The 27,312-nt window shown below is 41.3% G+C and overlaps 1 protein-coding gene across 2 annotated transcripts in view; it reads left to right on the plus strand.

The window, feature by feature from the left end:
* MPZL1 (myelin protein zero like 1) overlaps positions 1-27,312 on the plus strand; it is a 144,490-nt gene that overhangs the window by 43,397 nt on the left and 73,781 nt on the right. For both annotated transcript variants that reach the window (XM_078656704.1, XM_078656705.1), the window contains exon 2: positions 19,352-19,515. In XM_078656704.1, coding sequence (XP_078512830.1) covers positions 19,352-19,515 — 164 coding nt within the window. The remainder of the gene's footprint in view (positions 1-19,351; positions 19,516-27,312) is intronic.

Here is a 27,312-nt window from a genome sequence, read left to right on the forward strand (position 1 = left end):
TCTTCTCCCGAAAGGAACTCCACAAAATATGCTTTGGCACGGTGTATTCAATACCTTCTGAGAAAGATTGAACAGGAAATCTGCTTTTCACTGAGAGCACTTGCCAGTGTTTGCAACAGTGATGCATCCTGCTTGCTTGAACCTAAAGAAACTGGTTAACCAAGCATTGGCAAAGCTGAATGGTCTCACGTAAGCGTCAACTATTGGCTTTGTCACTGCCTTCTAACAGCATAGCTGCTGTCCAGCATGGCTGAAGTATGACAAAAAAAAGCGCAATGACGCAGCCAGCACTGGCAGAAGGCACACGCAGCAGCAACGCAAGGGATGCTCAAGCAACATGGGAGGGACTGGGCGAGTAACACATAAGGGGTAGTTTGAGGGAACCGGTCACGCAACACGGAATGGATGGGACAAGAAATAATGTAGGCGGGCTGGGAGCAAGCAACAACTACGCAGGAGAGGGGTGAAGGGACAGGGACAAGCAGCAACGCAGGGTGCGTGGTAGGAGGGATGAGGCAGGCAATATCCATGTATGTGGGGGTGAGCAGTGCTTTAAATTGGCCGGTACTCACAGGTACTGAGTACCAGCACATCTTATTTTTATCACTGTGAGTACCGGCACTTCCTGCCTGCTGTGGAGAGTACTGGTCCTCATGAAAGGGTAGGCCATTGGCCTCTAGTGGTGGTAGCTTGTCTCTTTGACAGCCAAAGCATTTGTATAGTCCTGAGCTGAGGCCCGCTGAACCATTCAGCGTGGGCTCATTTGCATGATTTCCTTGTGTTCACCATCATGCTGTGTCGCAAGGAATCGAGGCAGCCCAGTGACAGCACAGTGAAGAAAGCCAGGGGAGGTAAGGAGGCTAAAAAGGCTTTAATCCCACCTGATTCATATGGGCGAGTGTCTGCTTATGCTTGTCTGTTTGCCTGCTTGTGTGAGTGTGTTTTTGTGTAAGAGAAAAGCAAGAAGAGAAATATTACAAAATAAGGAAATATTAAAAATCACTGTTTGGCTTTCATTTTGTATAACAAATTAACCTGATTTGTTTATAGAAACACATTTCTCATGTGTTTTTGGTATGTGCTGCAACTATTATAAAATTCAAAAAGCATCAGCATGTCTTGCCTTTTGCCCCATCCCTAGCCCCGTCCGTCCACTCACCACATTTAATTAAATGAGTAACTGCACTATTTGGTTCCCCATTTGATGCACTAGGGGTGAGAGAAATGAGGGCAAACAACGTGTGAGGGGTGGTGGGCGGGGCAAGCAATAGCACAAGTGGTGGTGGGCGGGGCAAGCAGTAACACAAGGAGTGGTGGGCGATCCTAGGCAAACATGAAGGTTCAACAAGGAATGCCGAGTAGCCAAGACCGACCTAATCAATGCGGTAAAAACTAAAAGCTCTGTAGATCTTAAAGCAAAAAGGAAAATTTACAATAAAACATTAGCCACCGCAAAATCATCCTGGGACGAGGATCTGTGGTCTAGTATGCTATCAGCTGCAAAAGCTAAAGATAGCAAGCAGTTCTGGGAGTCAGTAGCCAAAGGGAATAAGCCAGACAAAGGCTCTAGGGAGGTTTTCCTAAATGAAGCTATATGGGTCGATCATTTTACATTGTTATATGCAGCCCAAATTACAGAGGAAAAGCTTATGGTAAACCCAAATGAAATAGTAACCCAGATAGAGGATGTTGAAAACTCATTGGTAATCTTTGATATACAAGAGACTGAAACAGCAATTGCCTCTGTGAAGCAAGGGAAGGCCCCGGGTCTCGATAAGATCCCTGGTGATCTTTATAAACATAATATGGAGATCTGGGCACCTTATTTAAATCATTTGTTTAATGTCGTCACAGCGGGTGACCAAATCCCTGATACATGGGATGGGGCTGAAATCATCACCATTTTTAAAAAGGGGGATAGAGGGGATCCAGCGAACTATCGCCCCATTAGTCTTTTAGATATAACGCAGAAAATTTATGCCAGACATATCCTAAACCGCGTAAACACGTGGTTGGAGGAAAACCTGATTTTATCCAAGTACCAGGCAGGGTTTAGGGAAAGGACTGGGACCATCGACCAGGTATTAAGGCTATGCTGCTTGTACTGGAAATATGTCATCATCCGCAGAGGTAATTTATATGTTACCTTTGTAGATTTACGAGCAGCATTTGACCTTATTCCCCGTGATTCATTGTGGAATACACTGAAAAACCAGGGGTTCCCAGATGAATTATTGAAATTAGTGACTAGGTTACACCAGAACAATTATGCCAGGGTAAGATGGGGCCCCAATGGTGAACTTACAGATGAAATCCCTATTAAAAGGGGAGTACGCCAAGGGTGCGTGCTGGCACCTACACTTTTCTCCCTTTATGTCAACGATATTGCAGTTTATATGGAGAATTGTGACAATGATTCTCCGCGCTTAGGGGGGGAACGAGTTCCGTCCCTCCTCTTCGCGGATGACACGATTCTCATTTCTCAAACCCCTCGGGGCCTACAGATCCTACTAGATAGGTTCCAGCAGTATTGTATCACAAAAGGGTTAGAAATTAATGTAAAAAAGACTAAATATATGGCACTTAACCCTCATAAAAGTTTCAGGAAAAACTTAACATTGAATGGAGAAAAACTTGATTATGAACTAAGCTTCACTTATTTGGGGGTGTTATTGGATTCATCCTTAAATTGGAAACCCCAATTAGAAAAATCAAAAATTGTGTTTAAACAAAATTGTTTACCAATACGGAAAAGGCATAACAACTGTGCAAACAAATCAGTTACCCCAGCGTTAGAACTCTTTAAATGCAAGGTCCAGTCAGCGGTTCTGTATGGGGCAGAACTTTGGGGACCCGTATGTAGAAAGACATTTGAAACCTTGGAGAATAAGTTTTTAAGGGGATTATTAAAGATTCCTAGTAACACTCCATTATTACCCCTACTCCTTGACATGAATATACGACGCACCGACCTTCATGCAATATTAAGACCACTATTGTTATGGGTCAGGTTGTGGATTACCCCAGAGCTAACTGAATATAAAAATGGATTGGTTGAAGTTTTGAAACTAGACACGAGTAATAAGATTCTTTGGTTTAAACACGTTAAAAGCTGGTTAATAAAATTGGGTCTATCCCACTTTTGGAGCCAGCCGGAATCATTGACTGTGTCCTCAAAGAAAATAGTTAAACTCTCTTTTTGGGCTTTTGTGAGCCATGATGCTGTATACGTTGGAGCACATGGCCCCTTAACTGAAAAATTTTTATTGATGAAAAATGTAGCCCAGTTTGAAATGTTTCTTGATGAGATTCAGCCACCATTAGCAAAAACCTTCTACTTAAAGTATAGGTACGGTATACTAAGAACTCGGGAAACCGAGTCAAAATGGGGGAACATTAGTAATGATAAATGTACCTTATGCACAAATAATGTAAGAGAAGAAATTTTTCATATTTTGTTTTCTGTCCAAGCTATGTAGAAACTAGAAGAAAATGGATAGTGCCTTTGTGCCGTAATATTGGAATAATTTCACACAAGGAAGCAGGAAGAATATTAATTACGGACACTAGTCAAGTTATAGTGTTTGGTATCAGTAGATTCCTCCTGGCAGTAAAATTCATTAGACAAAAACTGTCACTGCCATTTTAAGTGTCTGGCTGTTATAAACTAGTTTAATGCTTTTTTAATTGTGTAAATATTTTAAATCTCTTTTTAATTATATTTATTGATGTATGTTCTAAGCCCACTCCCGTGAATTAGCTGTGAAGGTTCAGGGATAGTATTCGGTCATGCACTAGCACTTTTTGAATTGTACCTTTTTGTACACTTGTTGATGATAATGTGGCCACGTTTTTTATGAATTGTGTATAAATATCATGTATTTTGTTTATCTTTTATGATGCTATTGCAACGAAATAAAGATTATTGAATTGAGTACCAGCACATCTTATTTTTATCACTGTGAGTACCGGCACTTCCTGCCTGCTGTGGAGAGTACTGGTCCTCATGAAAGGGTAGGCCATTGGCCTCTAGTGGTGGTAGCTTGTCTCTTTGACAGCCAAAGCATTTGTATAGTCCTGAGCTGAGGCCCGCTGAACCATTCAGCGTGGGCTCATTTGCATGATTTCCTTGTGTTCACCATCATGCTGTGTCGCAAGGAATCGAGGCAGCCCAGTGACAGCACAGTGAAGAAAGCCAGGGGAGGTAAGGAGGCTAAAAAGGCTTTAATCCCACCTGATTCATATGGGCGAGTGTCTGCTTATGCTTGTCTGTTTGCCTGCTTGTGTGAGTGTGTTTTTGTGTAAGAGAAAAGCAAGAAGAGAAATATTACAAAATAAGGCAATATTAAAAATCACTGTTTGGCTTTCATTTTGTATAACAAATTAACCTGATTTGTTTATAGAAACACATTTCTCATGTGTTTTTGGTATGTGCTGCAACTATTATAAAATTCAAAAAGCATCAGCATGTCTTGCCTTTTGCCCCATCCCTAGCCCCGTCCGTCCACTCACCACATTTAATTAAATGAGTAACTGCACTATTTGGTTCCCCATTTGATGCACTAGGGGTGAGAGAAATGAGGGCAAACAACGTGTGAGGGGTGGTGGGCGGGGCAAGCAATAGCACAAGTGGTGGTGGGCGGGGCAAGCAGTAACACAAGGAGTGGTGGGCGGTACTAGGCAAACATGAAGGTTGGTGAGTGGTACTGGGTAAGCAATAATGAGAGGAATGGGCAAGTAGTAACCACGTGAGGGGCGGGGAAAGGAACACACAGGTTTGGTGGGAGTGACTGGGCAAGTAACTTATGTAGCTATTTGCTGTATTTTTGAATGTTTTTTTTTTTTTTCAGATTAATTTTTGCAGTAATTTGGCACATCTATTTTGCATTTATGTTGAGCAATATCAAAATCCCAGTGTGTCATTCCGGATAGTTTTTCCATTTCCTCACCACATAAAACTCACTTTTCTTGTGGCTCTCCCAGAGTCGTAGCATGGTTCTCGTCCCTCTTCTATTTCCTATTGTCTCCTGTACATGCACTCTGTCTCCTTCATACGCCATTGCATGTTGATTTTTGTTGTGTTCAGTGGTTTTACTTCAGTACACTTATATGGCTTTCTGGTACTTTTGATTTTCTTCTCAGTGGGTGGACGGCTTGTTATAGGTTATGCTATTAGGTAATAGTTTGAGCATCATGGAACTGCTGGGCTCATGTGACCATGTGTAACCTGTCACAAGTGTCCAGGGTTCTCTTCGCAGCTGTCAAGTCCCCCACACCTCATACTTGCCCTCCAAAAAGCCCCTTATCGCCTTAATGTGTGTTGCCCGATTGTTATGAAGCCCCTACCCAGGTATGCCCCCACTGTCTGTGTTCTCACACAGTCACGCCTGCCTCCCCGGTTTCTGACACGTTCCTGACACTGTTCCATGTGAGATACTGTCTGCGAATCAGTTCATTACATCAAGTCTGCTATCAATGGTGCCCTTTGCCGGAGAACATGTTTAACAAGTGGAAATATCCCAGCACTGAATCTCATCACAGCTTTTGCTCTATAAATTGTCTGATAAACTACACAATCCTTGCTTTGTTCAGTTTGCTCTTCTCTGTTGACCTTTTCAATCAGGGCTTTGTTTTGTGTTGAGTCTACATGATGGCTCTGCCCCTCAGATGTAAGGCCACATGGATTGTACAGAAGTTAGACAGATGTGGCTTATTGGTTCAATGCCTTGCTTGTCTTCTTTCTTTTAGTTTATGTGCTGGTTGTTCATGTCAAAAAGAGTGTGTGCTGTCAGAATGTATTTTTGTGTTCTATTCTTTGAAAGCAGTGCTTTGCCAATCACTCCATACTACGTTGAAGGCTGTGCTGCCCTTCCAGGATCCCTCCTTCCTACACCATGGGAGGAGTATAGGATATATATATATCTATATCTCTATATCTCTATATCTCTATATCTCTATATCTCTATATCTCTATATCTCTATATCTCTATATCTCTATATCTCTATATCTCTATATCTCTATATCTCTATATCTCTATATCTCTATATCTCTATATCTCTATATCTCTATATCTCTATATCTCTATATCTCTATATCTCTATATCTCTATATCTCTATATCTCTATATCTCTATATCTCTATATATCTATATCTATATATATCTATATATATCTATATATATATCTATATCTATCTATATATATATCTATATCTATCTATATATATATATATCTATATATATATATATCTATATATATATCTATATATATATATATATATATATATATATATCTATATATATATATATATATCTATATATATATATATATATCTATATATATATATATATATATCTATATATATATATATATATATCTATATATATATATATATATCTATATATCTATATCTCATCGACTCCCAAACACCAGCCGGTTGCACTCGTGGGCGGGTGCACGCCACAACGGGGGTGTACCCGTTTCAAAATGTCCAAACACAATCCTGGAAAATGAAACCACCAAGGAAAGCAGCACTCGCAGGGGGTTGTTCCAACCAGTTTATTACGGCGGAACAAACAGCAACGACGCGTTTCGCCGTAGGGCTTTGTCAAGTTTTGAGAGAAGCGAGGACATGCAAACACTTAATACTTGTCAGGATGTAATGGAAAGTAAAGACGGACTGCGTATTTTACAATAAAACAGCAGCCATCTTACAATGTATATACATTCAATGGAAAGTGCATATAATTATACAAAATAACCATCTTATAATGTTGTCATTATTAACACGTGAATTACAATATTCACATTTTATATAGCCCTGTATGGGCGCAAAAACGATCCTTATAACATCCTGATTAACGATGAAGGCTGATGAAAAGTCACACCCCATAGAGACTTGATCTTATCAAAACCATGCTGAACCTCTGTGAAATCACAGTGATTATAAGCAAAATAGCATGTAAATCAGCATGGACACTACCATAATGGTACAGAAAATGTTGCCCGCAAATGGGCTAATTCATGGGTGCATTGCCTACAAGATCCTTAAGTCCAATGTCATCTCTACAAAAAACATCAATTAGCCAAATCTTATATAAAAGTTCAAAATTAAAGAAAAACAGTCACAGTTAGGGATTCGATAAATCCGATAAATCATCATATCAAAGGAGGACACTAACACAGACATGTAATAAGATGAAAACATGCCGGTCACCTTTAAAATACATGCAGACTCATAGAAATAGACACAAATCTTATCCTAAATGTACTGATAGCTCTTCGTGCATATTTAAACCCCTCGGAACCTTGGTTTGTAGGTCAATTATGTACCTAGATTCCAGGCGTCTGAGCTTCAATAGGCGGTCCCCTCCTCTAATGCTGACTGGTACACTATCGAGGCAGATGTACGACAACAGATCCCTGTTGCTATTGTGCATCTTCTCGAAATGCCTTGCCACGGGGTAAGCCTCATCTTTTTTGGCAATAGCGCGCATGTGCTCCAATATTCTCAGTTTTACAGCATTGGTGGTACTGCCAATATATTTTAAACCACACGGGCAAGTGAGGCAATAAATCGCGAAAGGGGTGGAGCAAGTCAAAAATTTCAAGATCTTTTTCGGTGTGGCCAGACCTGGTATCTTAAAAGTAAGCGTCCGCTTACTAAACTTACAGGCCTTACACCGACCACAGGGATAGAAGCCGCTAAGAACCGGCATTTTGGGGGTAATTGCAGGAGGAGAGTAATGGCTGGAGACTAAGTGATCCTTAAGGGATTTAGCCTTCCTATAGGTGACCAACGGATTGGTCGGCAGGTCAGCTTTGATGACAAAAGAATATTCCAATTCTTTTTCAAGATTTTCTTGATCTGACCAGCATTACGCGAGAAAGTTGTAATGAGATGAAAAGGCGGCGGCTGCTAGTCTTCAAAGATTCAAAAGAAGAGGATATAAAAATGGGGTCTTGACAAGGGCTTTGGAGAGAGTTAAAAAGATTAAGCGGAAAGATTTGTTACAGCCCAAACATAGTAAACCATCTAAGAATGGGGCATTTCGTCTCATTACAACTTTCTCGCGTAATGCTGGTCAGATCAAGAAAATCTTGAAAAAGAATTGGAATATTCTTTTGTCAGACAATGTCATCAAAGCTGACCTGCCGACCAATCCGTTGGTCACCTATAGGAAGGCTAAATCCCTTAAGGATCACTTAGTCTCCAGCCATTACTCTCCTCCTGCAATTACCCCCAAAATGCCGGTTCTTAGCGGCTTCTATCCCTGTGGTCGGTGTAAGGCCTGTAAGTTTAGTAAGCGGACGCTTACTTTTAAGATACCAGGTCTGGCCACACCGAAAAAGATCTTGAAATTTTTGACTTGCTCCACCCCTTTCGCGATTTATTGCCTCACTTGCCCGTGTGGTTTAAAATATATTGGCAGTACCACCAATGCTGTAAAACTGAGAATATTGGAGCACATGCGCGCTATTGCCAAAAAAGATGAGGCTTACCCCGTGGCAAGGCATTTCGAGAAGATGCACAATAGCAACAGGGATCTGTTGTCGTACATCTGCCTCGATGGTGTACCAGTCAGCATTAGAGGAGGGGACCGCCTATTGAAGCTCAGACGCCTGGAATCTAGGTACATAATTGACCTACAAACCAAGGTTCCGAGGGGTTTAAATATGCACGAAGAGCTATCAGTACATTTAGGATAAGATTTGTGTCTATTTCTATGAGTCTGCATGTATTTTAAAGGTGACCGGCATGTTTTCATCTTATTACATGTCTGTGTTAGTGTCCTCCTTTGATATGATGATTTATCGGATTTATCGAATCCCTAACTGTGACTGTTTTTCTTTAATTTTGAACTTTTATATAAGATTTGGCTAATTGATGTTTTTTGTAGAGATGACATTGGACTTAAGGATCTTGTAGGCAATGCACCCATGAATTAGCCCATTTGTGGGCAACATTTTCTGTACCATTATGGTAGTGTCCATGCTGATTTACATGCTATTTTGCTTATAATCATTGTGATTTCACAGAGGTTCAGCATGGTTTTGATAAGATCAAGTCTCTATGGGGTGTGACTTTTCATCAGCCTTCATCGTTAATCAGGATGTTATAAGGATCGTTTTTGCGCCCATACAGGGCTATATAAAATGTGAATATTGTAATTCACGTGTTAATAATGACAACATTATAAGATGGTTATTTTGTATAATTATATGCACTTTCCATTGAATGTATATACATTGTAAGATGGCTGCTGTTTTATTGTAAAATACGCAGTCCGTCTTTACTTTCCATTACATCCTGACAAGTATTAAGTGTTTGCATGTCCTCGCTTCTCTCAAAACTTGACAAAGCCCTACGGCGAAACGCGTCGTTGCTGTTTGTTCCGCCGTAATAAACTGGTTGGAACAACCCCCTGCGAGTGCTGCTTTCCTTGGTGGTTTCATTTTCCAGGATTGTGTTTGGACATATATATATATATGTATGTATGTATGTATGTATGTGTATATATATATGTATATATATATATATATATATGTATATGTATGTATATGTATATATATATATATATATATATATATATATATATATATATATATATATATATATATATATATATATCATAACACGGAGTCCCGGTAGAAAGGCAGTACCTGCTCACGAGTGGGTCGTTTTCAGGGTCCCGGAAGCCCAATATAATTCACCAACCATTCTCCCGTCAGGAAAATACGTAAACGACACACCAGGAGTTGCTGTGCTCGAAAATTTATTTGGCAGCAAAACAAACAACGCGTTTCACCTCACGGCTTGCTCACGTTTGTTGTGAACTCAAAACCATAGTCTCCTATATATGATATAGGAGAAACCTTTTTGTGACTTAAACAAAATCTAATATGATAAGGAATCATACGTATGAAAGAAGCAGTAAAGAACAATCTATATGTCATTAATATGGAAGGACTTGACAAACCAAGTGGTCATTCAATTTAACCAGAATGTGACACATGTTTAACGCCCACTTGGGCTTGATATGTTTAATGTTTTTGTCTTTAAACATGGTGTGTCTCTTTAAGATATGACCCACTGGGGAGAGACTGCAGACTTATATATTTAACTGTTTCTGTTTACCTCTATTTGGAGTATAGAAATAACCATCTTATACCAATAGATATGAACTGAATGAGATTGTTGATTAAGACAATAATTATGACATTTTATTTAGTGTCACTGTTGATAATGGGAAGTGCCCATTTAAAACAGAGTTTTTCACGCCCACTGGGGCGATATTATATGGCTCGCATTTCCGTTTTGACCACTTGATGAATTGAAAGAACTACTTTCTATCGTAAAAAACATGAACTGAGAAATATTGTTGATTATGAAATATAATTTTTGATTCGAGTAGAATGTACTATATGAATCTTGGTTTCAATACTGCTATAAAAGAATTTTGGGTCACAAGCAGGAATATCATAATTAGAAGAACGATGGTGATTCTAGTTCCAATATGTCCGTTATATTTTCACTATTGGGTGTGCACTACTAAGTCCTATGTTTATGTTTATTAATTGAGAATGTAAAAGGACTATGGTTTTGAGTTCACAACAAACGTGAGCAAGCCGGGAGGTGAAACGCGTTGTTTGTTTTGCTGCCAAATAAATTTTCGATATATCTACACCTACCTGTTGAGCCACTTCAATGAACATAGAAAAAATACTGCCACTTGTAACACTGTATATAGTGCACCCATCCATCATTGCAAGCGCTATGTGATCAAGGCCGTATGTCTGGCGGCCGAAACGCGACATTTGATGCACAAAATAAACCTCATTAAGCAACAAGTCTTGCCTGTGGAGTCTGTTTCCCGGTACTGCGCCGCTCCCTGTGAAGATTGTATTGCTGGGATCCTGATTTTATATTATATATATATATATATATCACATACCACTGCACTCGTCCAGCAAGAACCAGCACTCCCCAATGTCCCGGGGCACCGCCGATCAGAACAAAAGAAAGCTGACCCAGTCTTGAGGTGAAGAGAATATTTTTATTCAGTTTTGTTGCATCGCCACCAGCATAACGTTTCGGCCTGCTCAGAGGCCTTAGTCACATGACGCTAAGGGTGGGACACACTGTTTTTAAAGTCCTAGTGCATGGTTACAAAGACACATTATTGGTTAAACACAAGTGCCTGGTAATAGACATAGAAGACATGTCAGTGAACACGTTAAAAAGCCAATAAAAGTACAATATCATAAAATGTTAAAAAACAAATTTACATATGTGCAAAGGGCAAAATGGATTTTAAATACATAAAATCCACACAATGTGTAAAGATATCCCCGTATTTCAAAAAAGGGGTTAATATTGACGAATATCGTCACTAGCGAAATGTGGTAGCCTGTAGGAGTCGAAACAGTGTTCAATTCCCATCAATGTAATTTATGTTACCAACATTTCACATCAGCACAACCCCACCCTATGGCGATTGTAGATGTAATATAACCCAAGTGGGTTAATACAACATGTCATGTTCGATTTGTTATGTTAACCAAGCCAATTATAGCCCTGCTTTAATGCTTATATTAACAGTTATAATAACCATCGTGTTAACCATAGTGTGTCAACCAAGAGAAAATAAAGCAAAGGGTGTCGTGAACAGTGATAACACAAAATAAATTAATAACATTAAAACCCCCCTTTTTTTTGATGGATGATGGGAGTATGTTCAAGTAGTCATCATGAATCTTATATCATTACAGGAAATCCTTGGCAGCATTGTATACATTTCAGAAAGAATAGGGATATCAGCGTCTAAGTGATAGCACTGGTATACAGAGGATATAGTTATACTTTACTATACGGGAAGGCTTGCACAGTAAGGCTAACTGGGATTTACAGATGAGTGTAGAAATCAACACTGGTGTTTTGGTGTCGAGATCAAGGATATATTTGGTTTCAAGAGCCCTTAAGATAGCTTCACGGTTGCCCCCTCTGCGAAGAGGCGTGACCGAGTCAATCACAAAATATTTCAGCAAATGGCTGTTTCCCATGATGTTCCTTAAAGTGACGTGCCACCGGATAGGTGGGGTCTGTGCTGGAGTATCCTCTTGTGCACCTGTAACTTGGTGCTACCCACATATCGCAGGGCACAGGGACACTCCAGCACATACACTGTAAACTCTGTTTTACACGGTAATTGCTTGGTGATAAGCCGAGGAACATCAGAAAAAGGAGTTAAGTACTCAGCCATGTTAATGCCGTGCCTGCAAGCCTTGCAAGCCGAGCATTTTTAAAAACCTTTGATGGCCTTGTACCAAGGCGTTGATGTTACAACCTCAGGACTGGACTTAACTAATGCTTCACTAAGGGAATAAGCTCTCCTACAGGAGATATCCGGACTAGCTGGCATAAAGTGAAAGTTGGAAATTTTCCTTAATGCCTGAAATTGACGATTGAAAGTCAATACTAATCTCACCGGTTGATCAGCATTGTCTGCCTCTTTGTTTGTTGATCTCCTGGGTTGTAGGGCTACCTCCCTAGGCATGGCATTCACCTTACGAATTGCCGAATCAATTGAGCTCAGAGAATAACCCCTAGCTAAAAAACAGGCTCTACTGTCACATTGGGCATTGTTCCTCTGTGCTACAAATTTGTCTGATACGCAGCATCTCCCCATAGGGGATGCTGCGAATCAGGTGTGCCAGGTGATGACTCTTGGCGTGGAGCACAGTATTTCTGGAAGTCGGTTTACGGAACAACGTAGTGTGTAACTTATTGTTGGTGACAAGGACCCTGACATCCAAGAAATCAATACATGTTTGGCTCATATTGTGGGTGAACTCTAGGTTATATGCGTTGTTGTTTAGTTGTGCAATAAACTTGATTGCCTCCTGTTTGGTGCCCTGCCATATTAAAAATATATCGTCGATGTAACGATACCATTGGGCTACCAGTTTAGCCATAATCAGACCGTGCGTACCCATGAGGACCTGCCTCTCCCAGTAGCCCATATGCAAGCAGGCATAACTGAGAGAGAAACAGGCCCCCATGGCCACACCCCTGATTTGTTGAAAAAAATTGGCTGTTGAATTGAAAGTAATTGTTATTCAAACAGAATGCAATCATAGCGATCAGCATTTTGTTATGTTCCACATATTGCACAGACCTGTTCCCCAAGAAGAATTGTATGGCCTTTAGTCCGTCAAGGTGCTTGATGCTAGTGTATAGGGACGACACATCAAGCATAATTAACCAGTAATCTGACTCCCACTCAGCAGACTCTAGTTTACTCAAAAAGTCACTTGAATCTTGCACATATGATGGCAGTGCAGTGACAAAATCTTGGAGAAAAAAGTCGATATATTTCGTGACTTCCAAAAGACCATCCCTGGCAGAAATAATGGGCCTCCCTGGCGGTTTTGTTAACATCCTTGTGAACTTTAGGGATCCGGTATAACACCGGCATTACAGGGAAATCTTTCTTCAAGAACTTAAATTCATCTAAGCTCAAGAGGCCAGTGCTTTTCCACCCCACCAACAGACTGCCAAGGTTGTTTTGTGCCAATTTAATCTCTGAAAGGTCACAACGCTTGTAGCAGGAAGCATCGTTCAGTTGTGCATAAGCTTCCTCCAGGTAAAATGTTCGCGGCCAAAGTACAACATTGCCACCTTTATCGGCCTGGCGAACAATGATCGAATTGTCAGCCTGGATTTTTTTGACCAAGTTGTAGTATTTGGTATTGTGCACCCCTCCATGATGTTTTGATTTAAGAGTTGAGACATGCAATTTTTTAATGCCGGCAATAGCAAGGTCATGGAAAATGTCCAAATTATTGTGGAGTGTTAACGGAGAGAAGGTAGACTTCGGTTTGAATTTAGTTAAACCTGGAGCATTATACACCTCAGCTGCATCTTGCGACCCAGAAATATATATATATATATATAGGTGTGTATGTATATGTATATGTGTATATGTGTGTGTATATGTGTATATGTATATTCCGTTACTCCTTTGCACCACCCGTCGCTCCTCTTTGCCTCGGGTGCCTCCTTACCGCACGGTGAAATGCGTAATATTTTAAACACACACGGTCCACATTCACAGGTCCGTTTCTCAATTAAGGGCACTCACAGCCATTCCTCCGTCGTTTTCAAAATGCCAAAGTTTATTATTTTTGGCGCTGCACAATCATATCAACAAACGCGTTTCGGCGTTGCCGCCTTCGTCAGTGTCGATAGATGGTCGTTTTCAAACAGTTTAAATAAAGTTGCATTACAACTCACTCACGTGATTAAAATAAACATAAAAGAAGGCACAGTGATTATTCTGCATTACTGTGGTGGCCATCTTAGAATGTCAAATAAGCGCTTGTTACAATCACAAGAGTCTACTTCAAATTATGTAAGTAGAAACAAAATGTTGTCGCTATAGTAAATAAACATTACATATATACATTGTTATTATTTTGGTTTGTAATTACATGTCTATATCTTTATACATTGATTTCACCATTATTCGGCTTTCCTTGTTGATTCACAAGGTCATTTTAAAGCGCTTTTCTTCTGTTTTTAGTGGCCCATATGTGTGCCAGCCAATCTCACATTTCTTCACTTTTAGGTATCTCGCCCTGAATGGGCGAAATGTGAGAACTCAAGTGTTCTTAAGAGGAAAGGGGGTCTTAGCAGGTTAAGAATCATATTTCATTGTTCTTTCTCATAGTGTTCATCTCAGCCTATGTGTACCCACATTTCTTCCTCATTATTCAGACCTGTCGGGTTCTTGGTCTGCAGCATTATGATGTATCGAGATTCGAGGGTTCTGAGCTTTCTTACCCAGTCTCCCCCACGTTCTGACCTTGTTAGCTGATCAAGGATGAAATAAGAGAGCAGGTTGCTATTGCTCTGATGTTTCTGCTCATAGTGTCGAGCTACTGGGTAGCTCTGATCCTTTGTGTTGATCGCTCTCATATGTTCCAACACTCTAAGTTTTGTCTGTTTGATCGTGCTGCCCACATATTTTTTACCACACGGGCACACAAGGCAGTATACTGTGAACTCTGAATGACAGTTCAGAAGTTTGGGGATGATCTTATTCGTTTTACCCGGTACCTCGAATTCTTTTACTTTGCTGGAATTTTTGCAGGCCTTGCACTTCATACAGGGATAGAACCCCAAAATCGGGGTCTTCCTTTTCTGTTTGGGATCATGGTGGCTGCTCACCAATAGATCTTTTAAGGAATGTCCTTTTCTATATGTGACTAATGGGTAACTAGATATTAGTTTCCCCACTATGTTATCAGACTGTAGTATGTTCCAGTTTCGTCTCAGAATCTGGAATAGCTCTGGAGACTTCTCTGTGAAGTTAGTTATTAGTCTCACCTTCATGTCTTTTGGTTTCACCCTGTCTATTAACAGTTCATTCCTGGTTACAGCATTGCTCCTCTCTTCTGCCTCTTTCAGCACACCATTGCAATATCCCCTTTTAAGGAACCTCTGCCCAGATTCTGTTCTAGCTCTTGCAAACTCTTCTTCAGTGGAGCAGTTCCGCTTTATGCGGAGAAATTCTCCCAGGGGAATGTTATTAACTACACTCCTCGGGTGGTAGCTACCAGCATGAAGGATAGAATTTCCTGCTGTAGGTTTTCTATATAGGGATGTCTCAATTTTACCCCCCTGAACATAAACTCTCAGGTCTAGGTAGTGCACCTCTCTCTTACTGATGTTACTGGTGAATTTTAGATTTAATTCATTATCATTGAGAATCCCAATGTACTGTTCTGCCTCATTCTCCGTTCCGCGCCACACTATGAATAGGTCATCAATGTAGCGCGTCCATAGCACTATCTTTTCCACCCATTTTTTGTTGTCATCCGCCCAGGCCACGTGCTCCTCCCACCAGCCCACGAAAAGATTCGCGTAGCTGGGGGCATAGCACGTGCCCATCGCGGTCCCCTGTTGTTGCAAGTATAGCTGTCCTAGAAATAAAAAAATGTTATTTTTCACACAGTATTCTGCGAGTTCAATCAACATGCAGTTATGCATCCTGTATTTCAATGCTCTCCTATCTAGGAAGTATTGCATGGCTTTCAGTCCATCCTCATGTTTTATGGAGGTATATAGGCTTGTTATGTCCAATGTTATTAGGACAAAGTCTGTTTACCATGCAGTGTCCTGAATTAGCCTCAAGAAATCTTTTGTATCTCTAAGATACGAGCTCAAGTCCCGTACTAGTGGGCCAAATTTTACTCTTGTATTTGTATATGTATATGTATATATATATATGTGTATGTGTATGTATATATATATATATATGTGTATATATATATATATGTATATGTGTGTATATATATGTATATATATATATGTATATGTGTGTATATATATATATATATATATATATATGTATATATATATATGTATATATATATATATATATATATATATATATGTGTGTGTATTTATTTCACATTCAATCCACCAAAGCTACACTAGGCTTTTTTCCTGGTCACAAAATGAGTTCATAACTGAAAAATAAGGGTAATTTCCTTAGGCTTTTAACAGGAATTGCTTGGAACCCACGATACCTTCTGGTCACTATAGACGTTGTCTCATTATATAAGTCTATCCGGCATGATGTCGGTTTAACAGCATATAAATATTTCCTCAAACAACGGAATATATCAGAACTTGAACACACAACAATGCTTCTCACAATGATACAAATCTGCCTAACGAACAATATATTCCTTTTCAACAAAGAGTTGTTTAGAAAAGAATATGGTACTGCCATGGGAATTTCCTTTTCCCTGACTTACGCCAACATCACTTTGGGATGGTGGGAAAGGACCATAGCATGGAATGCAGAAAACCAGGATGACTTTGAACAGGTCATCCTGTGGGTCCACTTTATAGATGATCTGTTCCTAATCTGGAACGGAACAAGCACTTCGGAAATACGTTGCCAAACTCAATCAAAGTCAAATTGGCTTAGCTTTTACATGTACGACACACAAAAAAAAATTTGATTTTCTAGATACTAAGGTCTATATAGAGGATGGTAAGATCGAATAAACACTGTTCAGAAAAAGGACTGCCTCCAATAGTGTGCTACACCGAACACGTTTTCACCCTGAACCACTAAAAAACAGCATCCCCTATGGGGAATTTACATGTATGAAGCGGAACTGCTCAAAAGAGGCAGACGCAGAAGAGCAAATACAAGAGAGTAAAAGGAGATTTGAGTTGAAGCTACGATGAACGAACCTTGAGAAAATGTAAACAAAGAATTGACAAAAAAACAAGTGAAGAAACTCTAATTGAAAAAACAAAAAACATTTCCCAAGAAAAGGATCCACCACGATTTGTGACAACCTACAATAAGGAAAGTGGTTGCATTGTAAACAAAATGAGAAAATATTGGCACCTTATCTCGGGAGACCAAGACATAGGAGAGCTGTTTGGCAGCAAGCCATCTGTGACCTATAGAAAAACTACCTCCCTCCAAGATCTATTAGGAAAAAGCTATTTCCAACCGACCAATTGGCTAACAAATCTACTGAAAGGCTTTAGAAAATGCAACTCGTGCAAAGCCTGTAAAATAGGACATAACATGTCAAGCATTCTGGAATCCAATGGGAAATCCATTTCAATTGATCAGAACATCACCTGCACCTCAGAATTTGTGATTTATGCCATAGAATGTAAATGTGATATGAAATACATAGGTAGTACCACATGTATGCTCAAAAAACATATCTTGGAGCATATCCGTGCAGTAAAGAATGTTGACATGACAAACGCCACAGCGAAACACATGAGTAAATGCCTGATTATAAGACTCAGAACAAAGAACAACGATGAAGAACTTTACGTACATCTTGAATAAATGAAACCAGCAGGTTATTCACTACCATGTCTCTTGAAAAGTTGGACATTGTATCACCATGAGTGGGGTACTATACCCATTGACAAACCATTAATAATATATAGCACGTTTTTCACTGTGATGCAACTATGCTAAAAAAGTATATGAATGCGCAGATATAATGTCCTCGACTAATAAGTGTTTTAAAAGGTACTAAACCCATTCGTGATACTTTTGTAATGATGTGCAGTACAATCGCAAAGAACCTGGCTTGAATGTAACGTACATACCAACATGCAGCGTAAAGTAATTGCTGATAGTGTAACCATCTGACAAACAGCGCAATTGTCTTTCTTATATATAAATGTATAACGTTTTGTTGAGAATGTTGAATTAAGACTACATCTACCATAATGCCACTTCAAGGCAGAGATGGGTGGTATAAAAGTGAAGTCCAAGGAAGACTATCTGACCGTGAAAAAAGCCTAGTGTGGCTGAAACGCGTTGGTGGAGTGAACGCTTACCAATAAACTAAGCAACAACTAAGTGCCGCATCCTTTGTTTGAAAAATTAAATTGGGCCAGGATCCGGCCCCTATGCGGATCACTCGCTGTAGAGAACTCTCGGAACGAAGGGATCACTCTGTGGAAATAAATCTGTCTATCTGTCTGTCTGTCTGTCTCTGGCTTGAGAAATCTTTTTTTTTTTTCCTGGTCCCAGTGATTTATGCCATGGGTCTCCACCACCCTAGGAGGGTTATGGCCATTGCTTTGTTTTCAGTTCCCCCAACTAGAATTCTTATGGTTATAGATTTACAATGCCAAAAATATCAGTTTGTGTGCAAACGATTAGTTGGAAAATAATTATGTAAACAGTCTTGCCTTCTAAATATAAATACTTCATTCGTCTAAGGTTTTGTGTTTTCAACATGTGTTTCTCCATCCTACTATGAATCCTGTTTCTAAACTGATTAAGCAGTATGGCATGAAATGTTTCTCCCCTGTAATTTTTTATATTTGTACTTAAGTTCCACTTTTTGATAGATAAAAATAAATAAGACCACAAAATAATTGAGCCTTGGCATAGCTCTTGCGAAAAGTGTAAACTGCAAATAGCATTATATTGAAAAAAGATAATTGTTCTAAAGCACTGTGTGTACCTTCCAGTAAGTTGAGCATATCTCAAATTGGTACTGGCTGAAATAGTTTTGATAGTTTGTACGCAGTTCCAAAGGATTACAGGTTGTTCTACACACAGTCTGAGTCGGTAATAAGAGTACCTGCTACAGCATGTGTACAAAATAGTACCTACCTAATTCAGAGAGTAAAGCTTTGAAATAGAAAAGAAGAATAGCAAGTAGCAAAACTAGTTTGATATTTTTGCTAAGATGAACACTCTATTTCTGCACGATCCACTGTAAGTGAAGGCTCTCGCCATGCTGTTTTTGGAACTAATGAAGTCTCTTCCTTGTGCAGCTCTTCGAGTTGATGCGGTGGAGGTATACACGACATCAGAACTTTTTGTTGAGAATGGTACACGAGCGAGGCTTCCTTGCACGTTCAAGTCATCCGAAGTGGTCAGTAGCAAGGCCTTTGTCACCTGGGATTTTCTACCAGACAGCGGTGGGGAGGCGTTTACAGTAAGTAGCTTTAAAATTGCATGTAACTTTGCAACACACCTGGAGTTATATCAAATGAGCAAGTTGAAGTAATGTAGAAGGGAATTTTAACCCGCCCTGTTTTATTTTTCAGCATGCATACTTTCTACGGTGTCTTAAATTGCAAGCGAGACAAACCTTTATGGCATATTTGTGATTGAGAAAGCTGGGAGAGGAACAGGGATGCCTAGTGAATGAGAAATGTATTTTTAGGTTGCAGCCTACCATACAGCTGTGTGGCATGCAAAGACATCTTGAGGAGTTTCAGAAAGTTTACCGGGGAATGCATTGTGCCCATCGCATGCCATCGGCTTTGTGGTTTGTAACTCTTGTTTTCTTGCTTCCTGTTTGCTGGCTTTATTTGCTTTAGGCTGTCCAGTTCAGTTTGCCGCACCCGATGAGAAAGCAGTGTTCACTGTATACTTCCACAAACACATTTTTTGTCGATAGGCTTTTAAATCATGAACTCATCTCTTCACATTTGTTGGGCATTCAGAGACGGAGGTCAAACGTCAAGCTGTGTTTTCGTGGGAGCCTGGTTATTTTGCTTTTGGCTGACTTGAGTGTTTATAGGAAAGAGGAATACAGCGTACTTTCTCAATGGAGCCTGCTTGTGCCCTTTTTAGGTTTCGCCCTGGCCGTGCTCCGCCCAGGGCGAAATCTTATGTCCTACAGTATGGGGCTTTGGTCCCGCCTCTGTCTTCCATTGGCTAGCTCCATAAATGGAGGCTAGCCATTAGAAGACATCGTTGTCGATCACTTTTTCCCCAGTCAGAACGCGAATCGTGGGCGTTTCTGACTTTTTTTTTTTAAGTCCCGCCCCTTGTTGCCGTGTGTCCCGGGCCGCGCTGTGATTGGCTGCCGGCCCGGGACACCCCCGTGACGTCATTCCCCGGGCCGCGCTGTGATTGGCTGCCGGCCCGGGACCTGACTTGTTCATTCTGACTTATGTTGACCTGCGAGCCGAGATAAAAGTTAAGAAGTGTCATAAAACAATAAAATCTCCTTCTGTAGCACCCCCGCTTAAACGGATATAGCGAGTAGTTAAAACTAAGCCCTTGTTAACATGTGCAGGCTTATGATTCCTTTCTGGGCACGTCAGGCATGTCTAATTTAATTGTGACCATTTTCACAAAACAAGCGTGATCCTGGTTCATTATAAATGCGTAATATTAACACATACAGATCTCATATAAAATTCAAGACTGGGCTATGCATTATAGACAATCTGCCTTTAGGAGGCACAGTAATCCTCTAAACTAACTCGAATTTCTCACAACTAGTCCCACTCCCACCTAAGACTTCAACAGACAGTTTCATAGCGCTCGCGGTGAGCTGCTTGGAAGTCAGAGGGGAGGTGCCAGGGCTCGAGAAGGAGGAGCATCGCGGGGGTCGGGACTCAGAGGCGTCGCTGCACTCGTGTCCCGCTGCATTGTGGGTACCGGGTGCCCCTGCTGCTCGCCGGACGTGTCAACATGGGGGCAGTCACTGACGGTAAGGACTTCACAGTAGAGGCGTGCGGGGAGTCACCGAGAACTGGCGTCCCCAGCATCCTTGTCCCGCGCCTCTAGGGACTCCGTAGGTCGTGAAGCCGCGGCCTCAAGTACTAGTCGCAGCCAAGGAAGAGTGAGCTTCTGGGAGATGCTGTGTTACCTCTCATTCGCTTGAATTACTATCTATATTTTCATTATCGTAGTGTGTGACAAAATAATTCCAAGCAGCCTGAAATTAGTAGGAATAATAGAGGCCCTTTCGGAAATAATAAACGTGACAGCAACTTTAAGAAGACAGACCTTACAAAACATGAACAAGCATTGGTATAGCCAGTAGGTTTCACCTATGAGAGACCAATTGGCATTGTCAGTGTGATTTTCCGATATTTTGCAGAGCAGTACGAGCTGCTGTGTAACATGCCTTAACGTAAACAAACAACGCTGCTTTGTTTGTTTACTTTGAGCCATGTTGCACAGCATCCCGCGCGTGCAACGTGTCGAAAAAAACATTTCAACGCCAGTTGGTCTCACATAGCCGAAACCTATTGACATTGCAATGCTTGTTATCGAATTGTCTAAAACTATTTAAATATTCATTAAGCATTGTAGATCGTAACATTGGGATTCATGTTTAAATCTTCTCTTCTTTGGAATACTGAACATGGTGGGGTAACAGTTCAATGTTTCTGAAGAAGTCAACAATGATGTCATGTGGCAACCCAATGACCCAGCTCTGATGTAGAATAATGTATGACGTTGATGGTGGCTAGGGAGTGAAAGGCCAATCCTAATACAAATGGTGGCGCCAGCACCTCACCCTGGAAGCCACATCTCCAAAAGTTTAGGGTACATTGGTGTTAGGAAGATGCGTGGGCACAGAGTTTGAACAAGTCTTAAGATGAAAAACGCAAAGTGAAGCTCTGCATATTACATATATTAATGCTTTATAAGGGCAAAGTGTAGTTTTAGTGTAAAATTGGCGTTTTTTGTTTGGAAGAGGTAATTGAAGTAAATCATATGTTTATTTAGATTGAGGTCATCTTTGAAGGAATGGTAGAAGCCATTTTATTTGCCATATAATTCCTTGGGTCTATTTTAATTTCTTTACAGGATGTAGTGGGCGAACTGTTGAGTAGGTGCCACCTGGTGGAAGCTGCACTTTCCAAAACTCCAGGAGCATGCGCAATGTCACTATAAATAAGCTAATGGCACTGGCCATCACATGTTGCACCACTTAACAATTTTGACATTTCATTTTTTTGTGTGAATTCGGCATAATGTATATTTTTATATATGTTGAGTTGTGGTGGTTTTGAGAGTGGGTGTGTGTGTGGCTCTGGGTGTGGGTGTGTGTGGCTCTGGGTGTGTGTGTGTGGGGCTCTGGGTGTGTGTGTGTGTGTGTGTGGCTCTGGGTGTGTGTGTGTGTGTGTGTGGCTCTGGGTGTGTGTGTGTGTGTGCGCGTGTGTGTGTGTGTGTGTGTGGCTCTGGGTGTGTGTGTGTGTGTGGTAGTAATTGCTGTCTGCTGAGCTCATCTGTAGGGTACAATAGATCTCACATTTGCAAGAGATTAAGCTATTGGCAATGTAAATGACAATGCCATTTATTTATCTGTTTTCAGAACCAACACATAAATACAAATGTTGTCATTTACAATGCCAATAGCTCTAACAAAAGGCGAAACCGTTGCATTGTAAATGCTTGTTAGGTTTTGCCTGCACAGAGCTTGCCCTGTGCTTGTGAATTCTATTTTATTCAGTACAAATCTTTAAAGGTGTTTAGATCCTGTCCCTTGCTTTTCATTTGTTACTGTGCTTGCCTCTTACTTTTCCTACATTTCTATTGGCTGTGCATACTATTTCCTGTTCCTTGTGTGGTTTCTCTAAACAGTGTCCCAAGGTCAAAGTACTGTTTCCATCCATTTTTTGGCACCTTTTTTTAATGATTTGCCTGCACAGCGCTTGCCTTCTAAACCCAAGAATTCCTGCACAGAAGGATGCTTTCAGATCATAAAGCCACTCCTTTCTTTAAAAACCTTTCAGGAAATATTTCCACACGTAGCAGAGAGCTGGCAATAAAGCTACTCCCTCCCTAGAGGTCTCTTAGATGTGTGTGCACCCTCAAGCTGCCACATTATCTGAACTCCAAAGAAACTGCATATCTGTGCAGCAAGCTGTGCAGACTCACTCATGCAAGGCTTGGTGACTGTCCTGAAGACACTAGTTCCCCCTTCCTGCACGAGTACCGATCCGGAGGTGCTTTACTGTATCAAGCTGTTGCACTGCAGAAACCTCCCTCAGTGCGTCCTGCCCCCCACCCCTTTCTGCAGACACGACTGGGTCACTTTGCCGGAGGTACAACACTGACTTCCCCCCACTATGTGCCCCCACCTCAACGTGGCCCGCCTTCTCTTTCGGAACTGTGGTCTATGGCTGCTGGAGATATCTTCTGCAAAGCCCAAACTGTAGAAGTGAGATATCTCTCTCACTGGTGCAGGGACATCCCCAGTCTACAGGTTTACAAATGAGGATCAACCGTGGAGTGGAACAAAACACAGGTTTATTACATCTCATGAGATGAGTCTCATCACTCGGACACTGCAAGTGAAGTGAAATGAAATGAAATGAAAAATTGCATTTGTATAGCGCATAACTGCCCTGAGGCCTCGCAGCGCAAGTGCCGGAGGGAGGGGGCTAACAAGTACAAGTTCAAACAAGGCATTTATACTTTTTGGTGCCTCGTGAAACACATTGAAACCACTTTGTCATTGTTACATAATGCTTACACAACCACTTTGTATAATGCTTACATGCTGAACTGTTGAATCCTGATAAACCCCTCCCCACTTCACCTTTGTAGATGGGCAAGGGAGGTTACAGGGGTTGGTGGGCAAACAGATTAGACATCTGTGCACGTAGGCCCTTGGGCAGGGCTGCTTACTTTGACACGCGAGCATTATCAGTACAACCAGCTTTCAGTGAACAAGTAACTTCTGACTTTATGAAAGTCCCCGCAGAAACACAAAAATGGGGTCTGGTAGACAAAATGGAAGAGGAGTAGAGGGTAACTTAACAAAATAATTTTTTTACTGTTCAACAAAACCATGGGAGCCTCAACAAGACAAACTTGTCTTCCCCTCATGAAGTTAAAGCGGTCCTGGTGAGTTGTCAGCGCCTTTTCTCCAACCAGAGTTGACTTGCAATAATCAAACAATGGCTTTGGGCACTTCAGGTTACTCTTCATTTATTTCAAAAGCATTCACGACGTGCTAGCATGGCTAGTATCCCTCCCAATTTACAAGTGAACTTGTGTACATTCAAGTCTGACCCATACGGTTCCTGCAGCACTGTGGTGCACTCAACAATCATGGAAAAAGTCCTCTAATATTCCCTATCCACCGTCTCTGCTATCATCCTCTCCTGCCATCTCGGCGAAGACAGGCCTTCCTGTCACCGTCTGTGGCATTGCCCTTCTTCATCCATCACCCTGCTCGCTCCATCACCCATAACTTTCACTATGTCTTTTTTATCTCCTCTCTACCACTAGCAAATTTGTAGCTCACTTTCCCTTTTCTCACACCTTTCCCTCCATCCTGTCTAACTTTTATGGCGTTCATCTCTGTCATACAATTCGCTTCACGTCTCTGCTATATCACGCCTCTTATTTTTCCCATCTCTGCTGTATTGCATCTCTCCTCTTACTGTTGCTGTTACATCTCTCCTGTCACCTCTCGCCCAGTCGCCCATCATCACTTGCATTAACTCACTACTCCCCTTTCACCACCATCTTTATAATCACCACCTCTTCATTTCACCATCTTCTCTTCCCCTACCCCTCTATCTCCTGTACTGGTGAGATATCTCAGCAAGTTAACTCTATCTATTGACATGTGCAGTGACTTGCAGGTCAGACGTTTGAAACCCAGCAAAGCAGACTCTGATTCCCAGCTTTACAAGGTCACTAGAATGTGTAACATTACATTGGTAATATTTGATCTTCTTTAACCTTAAAACGTGAAAAGCGCAGTCTGAAGTTTACATAAAACAAGTGATTATTTTCTGCTGCCTTCTTTTCTGATTCCAACTTATCCCACGCTCACCCTATTCATCATATCCTCCTCCCTTAGCTGGCCTTATTTTCTCTTCCCCCTTCTCCACTTCCCTTCTGCCACCACTCGCTCCACCGCTGCTTGCGTGGCCACTGCATTCTCTTCTCAACCTCATGATTAGTCCACCTTTTCTTCTCCTCTTCTCCATGTCTGGCCCTCTACTTTCCCTTTTCTCACCACCATCTATTGCTGCCAAGAGACCTGTCTTGTGACCCCTTCAAACAGTCCTGAATTTTTGCCAACAGCACTTCGCCTTCTAGTACTTGAGGTGTAGCATTTAACATTGAATGTATGAGGGTGTGAATTGTAGCCGTTTATATTCACATTCTTTGTCAATAAACACATAGCCACGCTCTCTGTATCACTTTCATTTTTCTTCTTGGACAGATATTTGTGATTTACTCAGTTTTATCCTGAGTAACAGTTCCTGTGCTCAGGTTTACATGAACAACATTCTTCTTGAAAACCCTAATCCCATCGGCTTCTTATAGAACCACCAGTAACAGCACAAAATATTGCCTTTCTCAATAAACCAGTCATAACACTCTAACGGAGTTTCAGTAACTTTATATTGCACAATTGCTCATCAAGCTACAACTTGCAACAAAACCACTTATTATTAATCACACAGGCGAAACCCATTGCATTTACCATTGCTTGTTTTATTTTAGATATAGCCATCTCAAAAGGCATCTCATTCTTCATCCTCACAAAACATCTGGACGTTTTTTGCAAGGTTCCTCCTTCGTAAGTCCATTTAATTAGTGATTCTGCCTTTTTAGGTCTCGGCAACGAGATCTATTGTCGCCGAGTTCGCTCGCAAGGGAAGACAGAGCGGTGCACGAGCCGACCAGGGTCTGTGGACGCGCACACACCCAGGCAGGCAGGCAGGCACCAGACACACACAGACAGACAGACAGACAGACAGACAGACAGACAGACAGACAGACAGACAGACAGACAGACAGACAGACACACACCCTCCCTGCCCACTCCCTCTCTGCCGCCCCCCCGCTACCCCCACTCACCGGGCTCTTTCCCTCCGCAGCGGGTCAGTCATGGCAGCAGGCAGACTCTGTGTCTTCTCCGGCGATCTTCAGCTGATGTGCACGCCCACGCTGCGTCTCGTGAGCGCCCGCCACGCTGTTTCGCGCCCGTTGATCCTCAGCTTGTGATTACTACTCCTTCTAACCCGGATTCTAAATTACTATTTCTTGGTTCTCTAACTCCACTCTGTTGATTCGTAACAAACTGATATTCAGCACATTTCACAGTCTCGCTTTTGCTTCTCATAAATACAATAAGATTATTTTAAGCAAATGTCTACCCTTCTTTTGGTCCTGTGCCTATTATGCTTCGGACTATAGAGTTTTAGAAAGTGTGGTGGAATGCAGAGTAGTGAGTGCAGAGTAGTGAGTGCAGAGTAGTGAGTGCAGAGTAGTGAGTGCAGAGTAGTGAGTGCAGAGTAGTGAGTGCAGAGTAGTGAGTGCAGAGTAGTGAGTGCAGAGGAGTGAGTGCGCAGGAGTGAGTGCGCAGGAGTGAGTGCGCAGGCAATGTAAATGACAATGCCATTTATTTATGATTTAAAGAAAAAAAAGGAAATGTCATGAGCAATGCCAATAGCTCTACCTTTAATGATGCCGAGACCATTGCATTGTAAATGCTTGTTACAAAACTGCATTCTAGTCTCCGTGTCAGCCTAGCGTATAGGGATCTCTTGGAATTTTACACTGTTTATGGCCCATTCATTGTCAAGCACAGGATAAGATCTTTTCACAGAAAAGAGCCAATGCTTGTTTTTCACTCCGATGTGTAAAACATATGGTTTATTTATGACATCTGTGGCAACTTGTTTGCAGGGTTGGATAAGTTTGAAAGCATTTTTTATGAAAGCATTTGCTTCCTACACAATAATTATGTATTCCATCCCAACAGTGCCTTTTTGTAGAACACATACAATACTGGATGTAAACTATTTCCTCATTTGTCCTTGCAGACACTAGGGCCATGCTGTGCAGGGGCCATAAGGTCTAGGAAACCCACTGAGCGCCAATTATTGCTATACGTTACTACTAAGCAAGGTGTCACAACTGCAGTTATCTTGCAGGCACTAGGGCCATGATTTGAATGGTGCAGCAGGTGCAGTAGCACATGGGCCAAAAGGTCTAGGAAGCCCACTCG

The sequence above is a fragment of the Lissotriton helveticus genome, chromosome 8 (assembly GCF_964261635.1).
Source record: "Lissotriton helveticus chromosome 8, aLisHel1.1, whole genome shotgun sequence".
Lineage (NCBI taxonomy): Eukaryota > Metazoa > Chordata > Amphibia > Caudata > Salamandridae > Lissotriton > Lissotriton helveticus.